Below are 19,536 nucleotides of genomic sequence, written 5' to 3' on the forward strand. Positions count from 1 at the left end.
ACCTTTTAACAAAATGGCAAGACTATGTCCTGGTTCAAGGTATTCTTAACTATTAAAAAAGAGAAATACTGAAATCCTGAAAACTAAGATTACTACTTAAGTTATGGTATATGCTATAAATAAAAACTGAGAGCCGCTAGGTTAAGTACAGAATACTATCTCAATTGTAGTTCACAAAACAATTTGAATTAATAAAAATACAAAATAAAAACAATAGAACACAAAAATGAATAAGGCACTTTAACATGTTTTTATATACTTAACTTACTGCTTAATCAACATGCAGATTTAATGAAACACTTTTACGAGCAAAGCTAAAACAAGGCAAACATAACAAAGAAAACATGAACATACACTAACATTGGAAAATAAATATAACAAAAATCTACTCATGTACAAGAAAACAGATTTCTTTTACCTCAAATAAAATTTATTAGTACGCTCATGTAATACAGATGTCACACTGTATGTAAAACATAAAATATCCTAATTCAATAACGAAAACTGTAACAAATTCTTTTATCAAGATAACTAAAATAAATGAAACAAGAACTTTATGGAGCAGAAAAAAGTTGCTAGTGTAAATAAAAAGAGAAATTAAAAAATAAGAAAATTTAATTCACCATTGAATTAAAGACAACATACATGTATTTTATTTTTACACGTAGCGTAAAACTGATCCCTCCAAACTTGGCATAAATGGTTAGTTTGTCTACAAATTATAGCTTTTCTCTAACATAACAACATTATGTTAGTATAACAAATCTATATAGTGTAGTATAACTACACTGATATAGTATAATGCTGGTGTAGTCTTACTAACATTATGCCATTTGTTAATACTGTAACTGTATGTATTTTTGCTTACATTTTACACCTTACGGATCAACATTCTACTATGAACTTACAGAAAATATAATTGTATAATTTTACATTAATTTAAAAAAAATTAAATTATTTTTACAAATATAAATTTATAAGAAGAAATGATGACTCTAAATTGAGTAATCAATTTTGACATTATTTTCATTAAATCACTAAACAAAAATTTTAAAGCACATAAGTTAAACGTAGAGCACAACATGGCTCAAATCAAATGTTACTGTTTATTTAAATAGTATACAACTTACTACTTTCCAATAGCGTAAGTTATAACAAAGAATCTAACATTTATTATATGAGGGTAAGTCAATTATTATCGGCAATTTAGTTATATTTTTGTTTATGTAGTACTGTCATCTTGTGTAGATGACGCATTCATAGTTTAATTGTTTTTATGTCTGTGCAGGTTTGATATGCTGCTAGGTTAATTCCATTATCTCTGCCCTGCCGTTAACCATGGCTGCTCCGCTTTCTGTTTGCACCAAAGAAGAGCAACGTTCAGTGATCTGTTTTTGTGATTGAAAGGTATATCAGGATACGAAATTCATCGAAGACTTTCGGTACAGTACGGGAACTCTGTGTTGCCGCAACGAAATGTCTATGAATGGCTTGAAAAATTAAAAAATGGTCGCACAAGTGTTATGCACGATGAAGGAGCTGGACGACCATTTACCCCCACAAATGAGGAAAACATTGAGCGTGCACGTGACGTGGTTTTCTTAGACAGACGAGTAACTATTGATGAAGTGGCACATCACCTGCAAATTAGTCACAGTTCTGCCTACAAAATCATTCACAACAGACTTGGGTTTCATAAAGTCTGTACAAGATGAGTCCCAAAACAACTCACACAGTTGCATAAACAAACAAGCTTGGACATCTGCCAAAAACAATTGGATCGCTATGGTAACGAACGGGACATCTTCTTAGACAGAATCATCACTGGTGATGAAACATGGATCCATCATTACGAGCCAGAGAGTAAACAGCAGAGTATGGAATGGAAACATCCAAATTCACCCTGCAAAATAAAATGTTCAAGACCCAACCGTCTGCAGGAAAACTGATGCTTACGGTTTTTTGGGACTCACAAGGCCCAGTACTGAAACATTATGAGGAAAGGGCCATGACAATAAACAGTGGGCGTTACAGTGAGATGCTTACTGCCAAGCTGAAGCCTGCAATTCTAAGCAAACGCCGAGGACTGCTGTCGATAGGTGTTGTGTTGTTACACGACAATGCCCGTCCACATACTGCTGCCCACACAGCTGAAACTCAACTTTGAAGTACTGTTTCGTCCTCCGTATAGTCCTGATCTTGCCCCTTCTGACTACCACTTGTTTAGTCCACTCAAAGAAGCATTAAGGGGCCATCGATTTACCTTAGACGAAACAGTAAAAGAAGCGGTGCATTCCTGGCTTGCAGCTCAACCTAAAACCTTCTTTTATGAGGGCATCAGGAAGCTTGTGCAATGACGGACCAAATGCATTGAAATGCAAGAGGACTATGTTGAAAAATGATGTACATGTAAATTTCCTATTTGTATTGCAATAAAATTGATAACTACATTGCGGATAATAATTGACATACTCTCGTACATAAACTTCATTCAGAGTCTTCAGAGAATTTTTAAATGACAACACAGTCTTTTAACAGCGTTTAACATAATCTGCCATCTGCTTAAAATAGTTCAACCCAATTTACTAATCTCGCATGAGGTCTGGACACATTAATTCTATTATTTTCACCAAAAATTTATCCTTCTACCACAAAATGAGCACACAGAGATAAAAAAAGTTTTTTTAAGTCAAAATAAGGTAAAATAAAAATAATATATAACCACAGCACATAACTAAAAATACAGCAGACATTACATTAAAGTAAATAAAACAAGAAACAGTAAATCTGTGAAATTATATTAACTATTAATTTAGAAAAACTAAAGAGCACAAAAATAAATAAAAACTATCGCTCACTGATCATACAATACAACATAAAAATTAATACAGCAAATTTTGAATGTAGTGACTAGACTTCAGATTCAACACTTAATACAAGACTACAATGCGACCATTTTAATAAATCTATATACACACATAATATATCCATACACATAGAAAAAAGGGTTCAAATATTTATAATTATTTTTAATGCTATTAACATTTAATGTAACAAAAAAAAACATGTACTTATGATTATAAAAACAATCCTTCGAACATTCCCTTCTACTGAAAATTCAACTGAAACTAAGTAAACTCAACTAACAATAAAAATTCAATAGTTACTAAAAATTTACATTTGATTTGAATAAAACTAGACACTGACATATATGACAAAATCTGCACACATCTGGGGAATTTTCAGCACAACATGTTCAAAAAATGAACGATCTTTCATTTTGCAAATGGTAGATTTCAGTTTAATACGGCTAGTTTAAAGTAAAGAATTCTTCTTTTCACCACATGTATCCCATTAAATGAATTAAAGGCTTCAATGAATTCCTTATATAGAGAAATGTACAGATAGTACATTCCCAAAAAATAAATGTTTACATCACCAAAATTTAATCTGGGTTAAACATTCATGTTTACAAAAGACTTTTTATGATAAATGCTTCTTCTTTTAACTATAATTATGAATAGAATATAAGCATGCAGTAGAGGAAATTAAGGCTACAAACAGTGTATAAATATCACAGCAGCTCCATTAATGTTTTACCTTCATAAATACTTGAAAGGAAACTATTAAAAAAAAATAATTAATTTGAATTACTGTAAAATTCGGTATAACCATAAAGATAATGGATTTATAGAGTTCATTAGTGCTGAATATTCTCTTTCTTAGTCAGATATATTTTTTATGATCACATATAGTAACTAAAAAAAATTGCTGCTACAATTTTTCAACAATCAGAGATAAAAATGAAGAAAAAAAATGACTGTTGAGATGTAATCCATTGTGCCAAATTCAATATCCAGCATCATTAATTATTCATTTTTTTTTTTTTTTTAATAATCAAAGAAGGTATCAGCCATTTGTAAGCAGTAAATACAGTAAACAATCATCTTAAGAATATATTATTTTGATTTCAATTTAAATATGTTAAAATAAAATCTGTTTTTTCAACAGTGAACCCCAATTAAATGGAATTTATATGCCTTTTTGTTTAATTAATATAAAATTAGTCATATATAACATCAATTGGCTTTACTCGCACATCAGCCCCAATCTCAGACAAAAAATCTCAATCTCAGGTAAAAATGACAAGTGTTTGATAATACCTTATAGAGGGAAAAACAACGTTAAGACAAAACAAATAGATAAAAAAAAATGATTATAGAAAAAAAAGAAACAATATGTTGAATATTTACGTACACGGATAGTGCAATTACAATTTTACTAAAAAAACTACATCTACTGCAAGGTGAAAAATAAAAATCAGTCATCATATTATAAACAAATGCAAACAAAAAAAATATTTCTGATATAAGGATCCCATTTTTATCAATTATTTACAAGGGAGTCTTTGAAATTAAAGAATTTGATGATCTCAAATTACATTAACTCTTTAGTGTGCCGGCTTTTGTTTGATTGAATGTTTTGTAATTCCTACAGAACTGCCAATGTTCAGTTCAGATAAATGGATAATTACACGATTTATAATTTTTTTTTATACAAGGTGTCCCACGAAGAAACGGTGAAACTTTCAGGACATGTTCTGCTGGTGAAAATAATGAAAAAAGTTCATAAAAACACAGATCTGGAAACAATTTGTTTTCAAGTTACGGCTAGCAAAACATTTCACCTGGATTTCAGCTCTTCTAATAAAAACAAGCCCTACTGTACTTTTTGGACCCAAATTAAGGAATAAAATTGAAGGTTTATTTTTCATCTGTTTTACCTCAATAAAAAAAAAAAAAACAATTTTTAAGTTCTTATTTACTTTTTACATTAATTTTCTCAGAATTAAATTCTCTATAAGTTTTGCTACTAAATTTTCCACATTTGTCATTTAACAAAGCTATTGTACTACAAACTTAAAAAAAACTTGTTTTTTAACACCATATTTTATGTCTTATATTGGATATCTTAAAAACTACTGGAGTTACAGTTCTAGGACCTGTTTTATCCTATTTCCCAGTTCAAATTACATAAGACACTCCTTTAGGTACTCCTTAAGTTGGGTCCCAAAAATCACATTAGGGCTTCTTTCATTAGAAGAGCTGAAATCCAATAGTAAAGAGAAGAAATCCTGTTTGTTATGTTAAGTTTTATTTTGCTAGCTGTAACTCAAAAACAAAGTCTTTCCACACATATGATTATATGAATCTTTTTCATTATTTTTAGTAAAACAAGTCCTAAAAGTTTCTCAGTTTCTTCGTGGGACACTAAATAATGCTGAAGCTTGCACACAGGAATAGACATTAGTTCATTTGATATAAAAAATATATTCTAGATTTTAAATGGATTTTAGTTCATTTAATATTCCCATGCACAAGCATTAAAAATTACATTCTATTGTTTAAGTGAGTTTATTACAGAAATACTTTATTGTTATATAATAAGGAAATAAAAGTAAAAAGTTTTATTAATTTATCATTGACCAATTGAAAAAATATCAGCTGGCTGTAATATTGTTTTTTATTTAAAATCTTGTGCTTCATATTTACTGTGTGTGCAAATATATCCCCTTGTTCTTTTTTAGTTTGGGATTTTTCTGTTACACACCTCACACGATACTTTTTGTTATTTCTAGTGGATTTCAACAAAATTATGACATAATACTGTTTAAATCATCATATTAAAAGATTAAAATTATGACGTAATACTGTTTAAATCACCGTATTAAAAAATTAAATAATGTCATAGATAAAAAATTTCATAAAACTATTCCTGTGTGGTCCTGTACAGCTTACAGATAAGATAGCAATACATTATTGTCTATTTGTATATGATATTAATAAATTGTTGTTCTATGCATAAAACTTAATGTACCTACAGAATAATATTCTATTATTCAAAATATTGTTTAGGTTGGTTTTAGTTAGTTAAATGCGTAAAATATGTTAAATGTATGAGTAAAGTGTATATGAGTAAAGTAGTTTTTAAAAGTACTTTATAGGTTACTTTTCTCCGTACGGCAAGTCTGCTTTAAGATGACCTATTGAAAGTTTACATTTTGCAAATATTCTACTGTTGTATGTTTCTTTGTGAAGTTAAGGTGATGTTTCAATAGTTGACATATAACAGTAAGCTGTAAAATTGTTGCTGAAAAGTGTTGTTACGAATGGAGACAACTACAAGAAATAAAAGTTGTCCTGCTTTACTGTAAACCTATAGTGTCCAAGCAGAAAAGCGCTAGTCTTGTGTTCAGATGTTATAGGTTTCAGACTCAGTAAATAAATGGAAAAAACCAATAACAATCCACAAATAATGCATAAAAAAGAGTGCAGGCAATGCATAAAAAAGAGTGCAAGCACACATCAAAAAAGACCCTTAAGTTTTACTATTATAATAGTATAAACCATAATACAATAGAATAAACTTCTTTTTTTTATAAATACATTGTGCTAGTCAATAATGTCCTCCTCTATGAATCATGAGACCTTGCCGTTGGTGAGGGGGCTTGAGTGCTCAGGGATACAGAGTAGCTGGACCGAAGGTGCAACCATATCAGAGAGGTATCTGTTGAGAGCCAGACTAAGGAATGATTCCCTGAAAGAGGGCAGCAGCTCTTTCAGTAGTTGTTAGGGCGTGAGTCACAATGACTTAAACAGCCATATCAACATCACTCAGTCCTCTGAGTACTGCGCAGCTGAAAGCAATGGAAAACTACAGCTGTTTTTTTTTCCAAGAAAACGTGGCTCTCTGCATTTTCACATAATAATAATGGAGACGCCTTCCTTGGTAAAATATTCTGGAGGTAAAATAGTCCCCCGTTCGGATCTCCGGGTGGGGGACTACTAAGGAAGGGGTCACCAGAAAAGTAAAAAATAACATTCTACGAGTTGGAGCGTGGAATGTTAGAAGCTTAAAAAAGGTTGGTAGGGTAGAAAATTTAAAAAGGGAAATGGATAGGGTAAAGGTGGATATAGTAGGAATTAGTGAGGTATAGTAATTCTAGCCGAGAGTAAAAAGGATTTAGAAGAAACAATGAACGGCATAGATGAAGTCCTACGCAAGAACTATCGCATGAAAATAAACAAGAACAAAACAAAAGTACTGAAATGTACTTTTTTTTGGACGGGGGACTTTAGAGTAATTAACTCAGCGTCAAATAATGGGCAGGCAGGAGTAGGTTTCGTGATGAACAAGAAGATAGGGAGGAGAGTGGAGTATTTCAAGACGCATAGCAATAGAGTCATTGTAATAAGGATAAAATCAAAACCTAAACCAACAACGATTGTTAACGTCTATATGCCTACAAGCGCCCATGATGATGATGAGGTAGTGTGTATACGAAGAGATTGATGAAGCAATTAAACACGTAAAAGGAGATGAAAATTTAATAATAGTTGGAGATTGGAATGCAAGCATTGGAAAAGGCAAGGAAGGAAATATATTGGGTGAATACGGGCTGGGCAAAAGGAATGAAAGAGGGGATCGACTTATAGAGTTTTGCACGAAGTATAATTTAGTAATTGCCAACACCCAATTTAAAAATCATAATAGAAGAATATACACTTGGAAAAAGCCAGGCGATACTGCAAGGTATCAGATAGATTATATCATGGTTAAGCAAAGATTTAGAAATCAACTCGTTGACAGCAAAACTTACCATGGAGCAGACATTGATAGCGACCATAATTTGGTGTTAATGAAATGTAGATTGGGGTTTAAAAACCTGAAGAAAAGGTGTCAGATGAATCGGTGGAATTTAGAGAAGCTTGAGGAAGAGGAGGTAAAGAAGATTTTTGAGGAGGACATCGCAAGAAGTCTGAGTAAAAAAGATAAGGTAGAAAATGTAGAAGAATGCGAGAATATTAAAAAGGAAATTCTTAAATCAGCAGAAGCAAACTTAGGTGGAATAAAGAGAACTGGTAGAAAACCTTGGGTTTCAGACGATATATTGCAGCTGATGGATGAACGTAGAAAATATAAGAATGCTAGTGATGAAGAAAGTAAAAGGAACTATCGGCAATTAAGAAATGCTATAAACAGGAAGTGCAAACTGGCGAAAGAAGAGTGGATTAAAGAAAAGTGTTCAGAAGTGGAAAGAGAAATGAACATTGGTAAAATAGACGGAGCATACAGGAAAGTTAAGGAAAATTTTGGGGTACATAAATTAAAATCTAATAATGTATTAAACAAAGATGGTACACCAATATATAATACGAAAGGTAAAGTCGATAGATGGGTGGATTATATTGAAGAGTTATACAGAGGAAATGAATTAGAAAATGGTGTTATAGAGGAAGAAGAGGAAGTTGAGGAGGATGAAATGGGAGAAACAATACTGAGATCTGAATTTAAGAGAGCATTAAAAGATTTAAATGGCAGAAAGGCTCCTGGAATAGACAGAATACCTGTAGAATTACTGCGCAGTGCAGGTGAGGAAGCGATTGATAGATTATAAAAACTGGTGTGTAATATTTATGAAAAAGGGGAATTTCCGTCAGACTTCAAAAAAAGTGTTATAGTAATGATACCAAAGAAAGCAGGGCCAGATAAATGTGAAGAATACAGAACAATTAGTTTAACTAGTCATGCATCAAAAATCTTAACTAGAATTCTATACAGAAGAATTGAGAGGAGAGTGGAGGAAGTGTTAGGAGAAGACCAATTTGGTTTCAGGAAAAGTATAGGGACAAGGGAAGCAATTTTAGGCCTCAGATTAATAGTAGAAGGAAGATTAAAGAAAAACAAACCAACATACTTGGCGTTTATAGACCTAGAAAAGGCATTCGATAACGTAGACTGGAATAAAATGTTCAGCATTTAAAAAAAATTAGGATTCAAATACAGAGATAGAAGAACAATTGCTAACATGTACAGGAACCAAACAGCAACAGTAACAATTGAAGAATATAAGAAAGAAGCCGTAATAAGAAAGAAAGTCCGACAAGGGTGTTCCCTGTCTCCGTTACTTTTTAATCTTTACATGGAACTAGCAGTTAATGATGTTAAAGAACAATTTAGATTCGAAGTAACAGTACAAGGTGAAAAGATAAAGATGCTACGATTTGCTGATGATATAGTAATTCTAGCTGAGAGTAAAAAGGATTTAGAAGAAACAATGAACAGCATAGATGAAGTCCTACGCAAGAACTATCGCATGAAAATAAACAAGAACAAAACAAAAGTAATGAAATGTAGTAGAAATAACAAAGATGGACCACTGAATATGAAAATAGGAGGAGAAAAGATTATGGAGGTAGAAGAATTTTGTTATTTGGGAAGTAAAATTACTAAAGATGGACGAAGCAGGAGCGATATAAAATGCCGAATAGCACAAGCTAAACGAGCCTTCAGTAAGAAATATAATTTGTTTACATCAAAAATTAATTTAAATGTCAGGAAAAGATTTTTGAAAGTGTATGTTTGGAGTGTCGCTTTATATGGAAGTGAAACTTGGACAATCGGAGTATCTGAGAAGAAAAGGTTAGAAGCTTTTGAAATGTGGTGCTATAGGAGAATGTTAAAAATCAGATAGGTGGATAAAGTGACAAATGAAGAGGTATTGCGGCAAATAGATGAAGTTAGAAGCATTTGGAAAAATATAGTTAAAAAAAGAGACAGACTTATAGGCCACATACTAAGGCATCCTGGAATAGTCGCTTTAATATTGGAAGGACAGGTAGAAGGGAAAAATTGTGTAGGCAGGCCACGTTTGGAATATGTAAAACATATTGTTAGGGATGTAGGATGTAGAGGGTATACTGAAATGAAACGACTAGCACTAGATAGGGAATCTTGGAGAGCTGCATCAAACCAGTCAAATGACTGAAGACAAAAAAAAAGTCAATAATGTAGAAGAACTATGATTCAACACCACAAAGTATATTTCATATATGGTTTTTGCTGTTTACATTAGAATAGTTTTAGGAGAAAATTTGTGGTATTCATTTAAAATAAAAGGAAGTTTAGAATCGTTTTAGAATTATTTTTTGAAATAAAAATATGTTTCATGTAAAGCTAGAAAATGTGTAATTTTTTGTACTTAATTCATAAATATGTGAATACCTTTTTACAATTTTGTATGATAAACAATGAAAAACTATGTATTTTAAAATAAAATAAATCTTTTCATTTTTTTTTTAAACTTCATATTTTGTGAAAAAGTTGCACTTCTTTGATCAATTTTGGGAAAAAATTAGAATGCGAGTTTTTTCTTAATCCATGCAATTTGCCCTGAAAATGTAATTTAGGTAAGAAAGAATCTTAAAAAAAAGTGCCACTAAAATGGTTAAAGGATGTCTTTAGATTGAAACAAAATTGCATTTAACTATACATCCATTGACAGAACAATCTAATTAATTTTTAATGAAAAGAATATTTTTTAACTCTGTTATGAACAATAGTGAAATTAAACATTTGATTACAATAAAAACCAGATTTAATAAAGTTCCCCGCATTTTAAATTATATAAAAGTCACATTATTAAGAAAAGATTATCATTATTTGTAATAAAAATCTGATTGAAAAATATAAATACAAACTTTAACCTATTTCAATAACTTATTAGCAAATTAATGACATTAACAACTGTCAGAGTTAAGAATAACATGATCTGAGAAATAAAAAAACAATTGCATTTCAATGGCAGAGACATTTTCTAGCAAATTGAAGTACTTCAAAAGAATATGTAGCAAGATTAAATTTATACAATTACCTTTACAACCATAATTTCACCAGAAGTATATCAAAATTTGTTTAGTTTAGCTAAGAGAAATGGGATACCTTAACCAGATAGAAAAAGAAAAGCAGAGAAAAGCAGTACTCATATGTCATCTATTAGTAGAAATGACTTGATTTTGTAACCACTAAGCATAAAATTCATACAAATCATGTACCTTATAAAAATTTTGTTGAAATACAGCATTCTGATACACATGATTGCTTGAATGGTCCTTCCCTTCTTGGGGAATTCCCTCCGGTATCTCATTCTACAACATGCAAATATTTAGATTTGAAAGAATTTTTAATTTCAATCAAAATAATAATGTGTTTAATGTGAAATAGACCTGTATCATTAATACCCGATATGAATTTGTCACAACATTAAAAGTATACAATCCAACAGATTATAATATGGTTAGAAGAGCAATATAAAACAAAGTAAAATGAATTAAAGAACACAAAAGTAACAATCTTATCATCTTGTTTTTAGATTATTTAATTGCAACACCTAAGAATTGTATATTGAAATATAAAGTAGCTGTACGATCAAATAATACAATATAAAGAAAAATTAACACTACTGTTTAATGTATGAAGTCTATGAAATACATTACCACATAATTTGTATTCTTTCACAAGAGTCAACTTAGTAGTTATTCCTACATACTAAATTAATAATTCCATTAATCATCACAAAAATAGCTACACATAAAACTTATCTTTAAAAAAGATTACAAACATACTAAATAAATATTTTTATGGTAAAACATAGCATATGGAGAAAAACACAATACCGTAACAGAAACAAATATAAAAGGATTTTTATAGGCCAACTTTTTACAAAAAATAATAAATAAAAATAAAAACCATTCAAAATACAGAACAAAAATTAAGCAAAGTTTTTTTTTAATTACATCGAAACACTTTCAGCTACATCCTTCTTAGATGTATGATGTATGATCATGTATGTCTGTTTAGATGTATGATCTATTTAAATATGATAAGAAAGCATTAGATACAAATTGTCTCTCTTCATTTGGTACATCAATATAATAAAGGCATTCTAACATAAACTTCTGTTCACTGTTGAACATAAACTAGTTACTACTACTATAGTAATGCACATGTGTTCAGGCCACCAACAATTTATAGTCTATCATAAGCCTACATACATCACCCATCCTCAACCTTCTATTCTGCATTTGTAAAGCAAAGGTTGACAAAACATAGGAAGTCATTTTCACTCCTGCCAATCATGAGAAGTATCTCATGATACTTTTTTGCAAAAAAGACTACCACTGTTCAATAAATAAATCATAAAATCCATCAATAATTGGGTCAAACTGATGTTAATAATGTTACAAAGCAGAGCTGTGTGAAATTGGTGTTAGATACTCAAATTCAAGGAGGCACAATGCACTTAAAATTTTCATTAAAAGATTTAAACAGCAGGGACTATCAAATCCAAAAACAGCTGACTGCAGTAATTTGGAGCCACAAATATTTTTTTCTATAGAATTCATGGTACCTGGAACTATAATAACATCGCTTTATTTGAAATGATGATGAAGCTTCTAGGTCAAATGAAAAAAAGTGTGGGATGATCACAGATCAACATGTTCTGCACAATTCATAGTCCCACTCTGAAGATCCCATCAAGAAACAAATTTTACCTATCTCCCCAAAAGCCTGAACAACAGTGCTGAGTGACTGCTACCTCTTTACTAAGATGCAAGTCTGGTTGGGGTACCCAAAGTTTTGAAAAAAAAGAGAAATTCATGGACTGGATTAATAAATCTGGCTGGGTTCATGATTGGATACCCAAACAAGAGTTCTTTAAGAAGGGTCCACAAAAGCTATTGTCACAGTTTAAGAAGTGCGTAAATGTGAGGGGCAACTGTAATGTAAATATGTAAGTAAATGTGTATATGTTTTTTGTGTGTATATTTATGCTTTTCAATGATGTTGAGATATAATCCTTTTATTAGCATGAGTAAACGGAAAATAATAAAAGGCATTAACCAATATCACATTTCCACAAAAAGAAGATTACAAAAACAATCTCAACTATAAAGTAACAGGTAAGTTTTAAACCAACCGACTCCACAAACATCAACATAATACAACAGCTGACTAAATCTAAAGGAGGTACCACAAAAATAAAATATATTAAAAGAGGAATTTTAATAACTCAAGTTACTGGTATTTAAAATCCACACCGCACACAGTTAACTAGTTATTGATATAGAAAAGGCTATTTCCATCACCAGTGGTCATTTCACCCATCTTACATTCAACATCTGAATCAAAATCATTCCTGAAATATTTACAATCAAAAAGTTTGGTAGTATGATTTTATCGGCATATTGTATAAGTTCAAATTTATATACTTATGGGTGTCAATACTCACAAATATTTTGTGTGATAACATCTAATCACAAATTTTATTTAACCAAATTGGGGCTATCAAGTTTAAAAGAAATACTGTGAATCTAAACTTAATTATTTAATACTGTTTAGTTCTTACAATTAAAATGTAATAGATAAACATAATACAGGTAGAACATCTGCTACAGGTATACAGCCTCAATGATAAGCAGTACCACAATGGTCATGTTTCTAACATTAAGGATTATTTATGTAGTTATTACTATGGCTATCCAGAAAGTACCTTACATTTCACTGTTGTTCATGAAGGAGTGGAGGTAATGGCTTTATCTTGGTGGTTCTTGCCAGCCTGACTCAGTACACATAGAGCTACGCTACGTGAAGAAATGTGACATATCTTGTTGATTTTATACAAGTGCTTAAAATGTATGCCGCTGTAGAAAATCCACCCGTTGTGATGTAAGATCGATTATAACATTTCTTTCAGTAAAAAACTCCAAACCCATTGGAATTCATTGGGAACTATATACAATGTTTTTGGGAAAGATGCAATGAGTGAAGGTGCAATGAGGCAATGGAATATCATGTTTAATATGGCCACTAAAATGTTTAAAAATGAAAAATGATGAGACAGACCTAGGGTTCTAACTAATGAGCTGGAAACAAAAACTGATAAAAAAATGCACACTAATCAGCACTTTACCATTACAGAGCTTTCATATCAGTTTCTGAAAATTTCATGTAGCCTTCTGCATGAAACTGTGATGAAAAGGTTGGGTTACCATGAGTTTTGTGCTCAGTGGGTTCCAAGAAGTGGCTGAAAACCTGGAGGCAGAATTTTTTGATTAAGGGATATAAAAACTTAACCACAGATATGACAAGTGTCTCAATTTATTTGGTAACTACATAGAAAAATAGTTTAAGGATGTATTTTCAAATTGTATTTAATAAATTTTTTTCCCAACAAGTGTTATTTTTCTATATTAAAATGCAAGTTATTTTCTGGACAGCCCTCAAATGATACAGGGTTTAATTAATGATAGCTGACTAAGTAAATGATGGTGAAAATTATTTAACAAAATTTCCATTTTCAAATTCCCATGCACAAACTTTGAGCTAACGTGGTGAATTAATTCATCAAGCAAAAAATAAAAATAATACTAAATTTATTCTTAATCAAATGCCTAATTTCTTTTTTTTAACAAAACACAAAACTGTAAAAGTAGAACTGAGTTTTTTCAACAAATGAATGGCCGGAGATCCCCTAATTTAGATTAGCAAAACAATTTAAGGCTGTCTGAAGGATTCATTGGAGATCCTTAAGATCTAAGAACCAGACAAAAATATTTTCAAACTTCGTTTGTTCATCCCAAAAATTTATTAAACAACTTGGCATTTGACACCTAACTGCTTTAGATATTACTTAGATTTTATTCATAAAGAAAATATTGGAAGAAAATAAAAGAGGACATAATAACCATTGACATTCATATACTTACCAATGTGTAAGCTCATGTTAAATAAAGTTGTAGGATTTTTTGCATTCCTTTATAGACTCTAACCAATTTTTATTTTCCATTAGTCATATTTTACTTATTAATCAATTTATTTAATCAAAGGCCTATACTTTAAAAGGCACTTTTAAGACTAATTTAAACATCTATGATAAACTTTTTTTTCACCAATACTTGTATTTTTTTCCTATAAAAAATACAAATTCTAATTGAAAAATAATTCAGGCTTGTATATAAAAATTTTCATACTTCATTTTCACTTCTTAGTATCAAAATAAAAATAAAAAATTTCATTATATACAATTACTAAGCTACGATGCAATAATGGTTAACAAAGTGACAAAGAAAAATAAAAGCTAAAAAAGGAATAGGAAAATAAAAAATGGCTGCTCAAAATTAACATACTCTTATTACAAGTAAGTAAAATGCTCACCAACAATCATTTGTTAAATTAAAGCAATAAGCTAGTTTTCTCGTGATAGCCAACAATTTTGTAAATGACAAATGAATATTGATAGAATAATTATGATGAAAAAAAGAAAATATCAACAACAGCAGCTCTTTAACTCTTTTCATTCAAAAAAGTAATAAAAGCTTTATGGTTTGCAACTGAAATATTTTTTTTTTGTTTTCAGTCATTTGAATGGTTTGATGTAGCTCTCCAAGATTCCCTATCTACTGCCAGTCATTTTATTTCGGTATACCTCCTACATCCTACATCCCTAACAAGTTTTACATATTCCAAATGTTTCCTGCCTGTACAATTTTTCCTATCTCCCTATCCCTCCACTATCAAAGCGACTAATCCAGGATGCCTTAAGATGTGGCCTACAAGTCTATCTGTTCTTTTAGCTATATTTTCCCAATACGTCTTTCTTCATCGATTTGCCGCAACATTTCAAAAGCTTCTAATCATTTCTTCTCAGGTACTCCAATCATCCAAGTTTCACTACCATGTAAAGCTACGCTCCAAACATATACTATCAAAAATGTGTTCCTGATGTTTAAATTAAGTTTTGATGAACAAAAATTATTTTTCTGACTGAAAGCTCATTCCACCTGTGCTATTCGCGATTTTACATCACTCCTGCTTCAACCATCTTTAGTAATTCTGCTTCCCAAATAACAAGATTCTTCTACCTCCATTGTCTTTTCTAGCCCTATTTTTATATTCAGTGGTCCATCTACGTTATTTTTACTACATTTCATTACTTTCGTTTTGTTCTTTATTTTCATGCAGTAGTCCTTGTGTAGGACTTCATCTATGCCAATCATTGTTTCTTCTAAATCTTTTTTACTCTCAGCTCGAATTACTACATCATCAGCAAATCATAGCATCTTTATCTTTTCACCTTGCACTGTTACTTCGGATCTAAACTGTTCTTTAACATCATTAACTACTAGTTCTAAGTAAAGATTAAAAAGTAACAGGGATAGGGAACATCATTGTCTAACTCCCTTTTTTATAACTGCTTCTTTCTTATGCTCTTCGATTATTACTGTTGCAGTATGGTTCCTGTAAATTTTAATAATTGTTCTTCTATCTTCACACTTGATCCCTAATTTTTTTCAAATCCTGAACATTTTATTCCCGTCTACGTTATCAAATGTCTTTTCTAAGTCTATAAATGCCAGTTATGTTGGTTTCATTTTCTTTAATCTTCCTTCTACTATTTATCTGAGAGCTAAAATTGCTTCCCTTGTCCCTATACTTTTCCTGAAACCAAATTGGTCTACTCCTAATACTTCTTCCACTCTCCTCTCAATTCTTCTGTACAGAATTCTAATTAAAATTTTTGATTCTAAAGTAGTTAAGCAAATTGTTCTGCATTCTTCACATTTATCTGCCCCTGCTTTCTTTGGTATCATTACTATAACACTTTTTTTGAAGTCTGACGGAACTTCCCTTTCTCATAAATATTACACACCAGTTTGTATAATCTATCTATCGCTTCCTCACCTCCACTGCACAGTAATTCTGCACCCGGTATCCCATCTATCCCAGAAGCCTTTCTGCCATTCAAATCTTTTAATGCTCTCTTAAATTCAGATCTCAGTATTGTTTCTCCCATTTCATCCTCCTCAACTTCCTCTTCTTCCTCTATAACACCATTTTCTAATTCATTTCCGCCGTATAACTCTTCAATATATTCCACCCACCTATCGATCATTTCTTTCGTATTATAAATCGATGTACCATCTTTGTTTAACACATTACACAATTTATGTACCACAAAATTCTCCTTAATTTTCCTATATGCTCTGTCTATTTTACCAATGATAATTTTTCTTTCCACTTCTGAACAGTTTTCTTTAATTTACTCTTCTTTCACTAATTTGCACTTCCTGTTTATAGTATTTCTTAATTGTCGATAGTTCCCTTTACCTTCTTCATCACTAGCATTCTTATACTTTCTACGTTCATCCATCAGCTGCAATATACATTATTTTGATATCCTAGGTTTTCTACTGATTCTCTTTATTCCACTTAAGTTTACTTCTGCTGATTTAAGAATTTACTTTTTAACATTCTCCCATTCTCTTATATATTATCTTCCTTATCTTTTTTACTCAGACCTCTTGCAATGTCCTCCTCAAAAATCTTCAAGCTTCTCAAAATTCCACTGATTCATCTGACACCTTTTCTTCAGGTTTTAAAACCCCAATCTACATTTCATTATCACTAAATTATTGTTGCCATCAATGTCTGCTCCAGGATAAGCTTTGCAGTTGACAAGTTGATTTCTAAATCTTTGTTTAACCATGACATAATCTTCCTGAAACCTTTCAGTATCACCTGGCTTTTTCCTTGTGTATATTCTTCTATTATGATTTTTAAACTGGATGTTGGCAATTACTAAATTATACTTCATACAAAACTCTATAAGTTGGTCGCCTCTTTCATTACTTTTGCCCAGCCCATATTCGCCCACAATAATTCCTTCCTTGCCTTTTCCAATGCCTGCATTCCAACCTCCAACTATTATTAAATTTTCATCCACTTTTATGTGTTTGTTAACTGCTTCGTCAGTTTCTTTGTACGCACACTCTACCTCATCGTCATCATCATCATCATGGGCCCTTGTTGGCATAAAGATGTTAGCAATCATTGTCGGCTTAGGTTTTGATTTTATCCTGATTACAATGATTGCATCACTAAGCTTTTTGAAATACTCTACTCTCTTCCCAATTTTCTTGTTCATTATGAAATCTCCTGCCTGCCCTTTATTTAACACTGAGTTAATTATTCTAAAATCACCTGACCCCAGGTTGTTTTCCTTTTCCCAACAAACCTTGCCAATTCCTACTACATTTAACCTACCAATTTCCCTCTTCAAATTTTCTAACCTACCAACCTTTTTTTAGATTTATAACATTCCATGCTCCAACTCATAGAATGTTATTTTTTAATTCTCTAGTTTATACCTTGCAGAACTAAGGAACGGGTCCTTCCTTAGCAGTCCCCACCTGGAGATCCGAATGGGAGATAGTTTACCAAGGAAAGCACCTCCATCTTTGTTACATGAAAATGCAGAGCTACATTTTCTTGGAAAAAAAACAGCTGCAGTTTTCCATTGGTTTCAGCTATGCAGTACTCAGAAGATTGAGTGTTGTTGATATGGCTGTTTTAGTCTTCCTGACCTACGCCCTTAACAGCTACTGAAAGGTCTCATGATTCACACAGGAGACCCAATTGAGATAAAAGTTTCCTCAAAATATGATTAACAACAGATTAATAATTTTATCAGACAAATGCTACAAGTATGATGACTTTGAACTAAATTATTTATTTAGTTCAACTGATTACCCAGTTACATACACTACTCAAAATAAGAAACATTGTTTCAACTCTTAGATTAGTTTACCACCTGCTCTGAGTCACCATTAACAATAAAATGTATATACTTAAATCAGCCTTCTTTTGTCCAGGAAATGTATGGATAATACATTATAGAAGATAAGGTTAACTTTTATATTACCTGAGGTTTTTTATCCCAGCTAGTCTGCTGAGAGGGTGCAATAGTTGTGTCGCTACCAGATGATTGCACACTAGATAAGCTGCCACTATCAGATGTTTTAGCTAATGTCGGTGTTGTACAATGAAGTGAAATGGAAGAGGTTCGTTTTGGCACTTCAGGAGGAATTCTTCTTGCACTTTGATGATGGTAACGCTGAGGTGGCGAAAGTTGGTAACTGACTTCAGAACCAGCTGAGCTAACCATTTCACGACTTCCTTCATTTTCCTATTTATAAAGGAAAATTTACCACAGACAAAGAAAAATGAGACACTAAAAACTTCACATTACCACATTACAATGCAATTAAACATATTTACTACTAAAAACTTGTAAACTTTGTATTTAAACTTCAGAACAGTATCTCTTTGGTATTTTTTTATTTATTTATTAATAAATAAATTGAATCATTAGTTTTGATGAAAAGTTATAGCAGAAAAAGTGAAATGAAGAAGAAGCCTATCCTCAGTGGTTTTTAATCTCTATATGGATGAAGCAATAAACTAAAAGGAAATTAAAATAACAGTTCAGAGATGAAAAATAAAAAAGCCAGTTTGCTGATGACATAATTTTAGATGAAACTAGGAATAAATAAGATGAAGTAAAGATGAGAACTGAAGTAATAAAGAATAGATTCAATCTAAGAGAAATCTAGTTTAAAAATTACCAAGAATAAAACAAAGATAGTAAAGTGAAATAAAAAAGAGAATGATGAGTAATTAAGTATTAAGATAGAAGAAAATAATATATCAGAAGTTAGAGAGTATTGTTAGGTAGTAAAATTTTAAAGGATGAATGAAACAAGGAAGATATCAAAGCTAAACTGATATAAATCAGAAGAGGTATCATGCAAAAATAAAATCTACTCGTATCAAACCAACTTAGAAACAGATTCT

At 31.3% G+C, this 19,536-nt stretch overlaps 1 protein-coding gene across 1 annotated transcript in view; it reads right to left on the reverse strand.

Annotated features, from left to right (window-relative positions):
• siz (Brefeldin-resistant Arf-GEF family protein schizo) overlaps positions 1 to 19,536 on the reverse strand; it is a 75,193-nt gene that overhangs the window by 39,590 nt on the left and 16,067 nt on the right. The window contains exons 5-6 of the mRNA XM_075362296.1: positions 18,605 to 18,868; positions 10,896 to 10,988 (exon numbers count right to left, since the gene is read on the reverse strand). Of these exons, the coding sequence (XP_075218411.1) occupies positions 10,896 to 10,988; positions 18,605 to 18,868 (357 nt within the window). The remainder of the gene's footprint in view (positions 1 to 10,895; positions 10,989 to 18,604; positions 18,869 to 19,536) is intronic.

Source organism: Lycorma delicatula, chromosome 4 (genome assembly GCF_047948215.1).
Source record: "Lycorma delicatula isolate Av1 chromosome 4, ASM4794821v1, whole genome shotgun sequence".
Classification (NCBI taxonomy): Eukaryota; Metazoa; Arthropoda; class Insecta; order Hemiptera; family Fulgoridae; genus Lycorma; species Lycorma delicatula.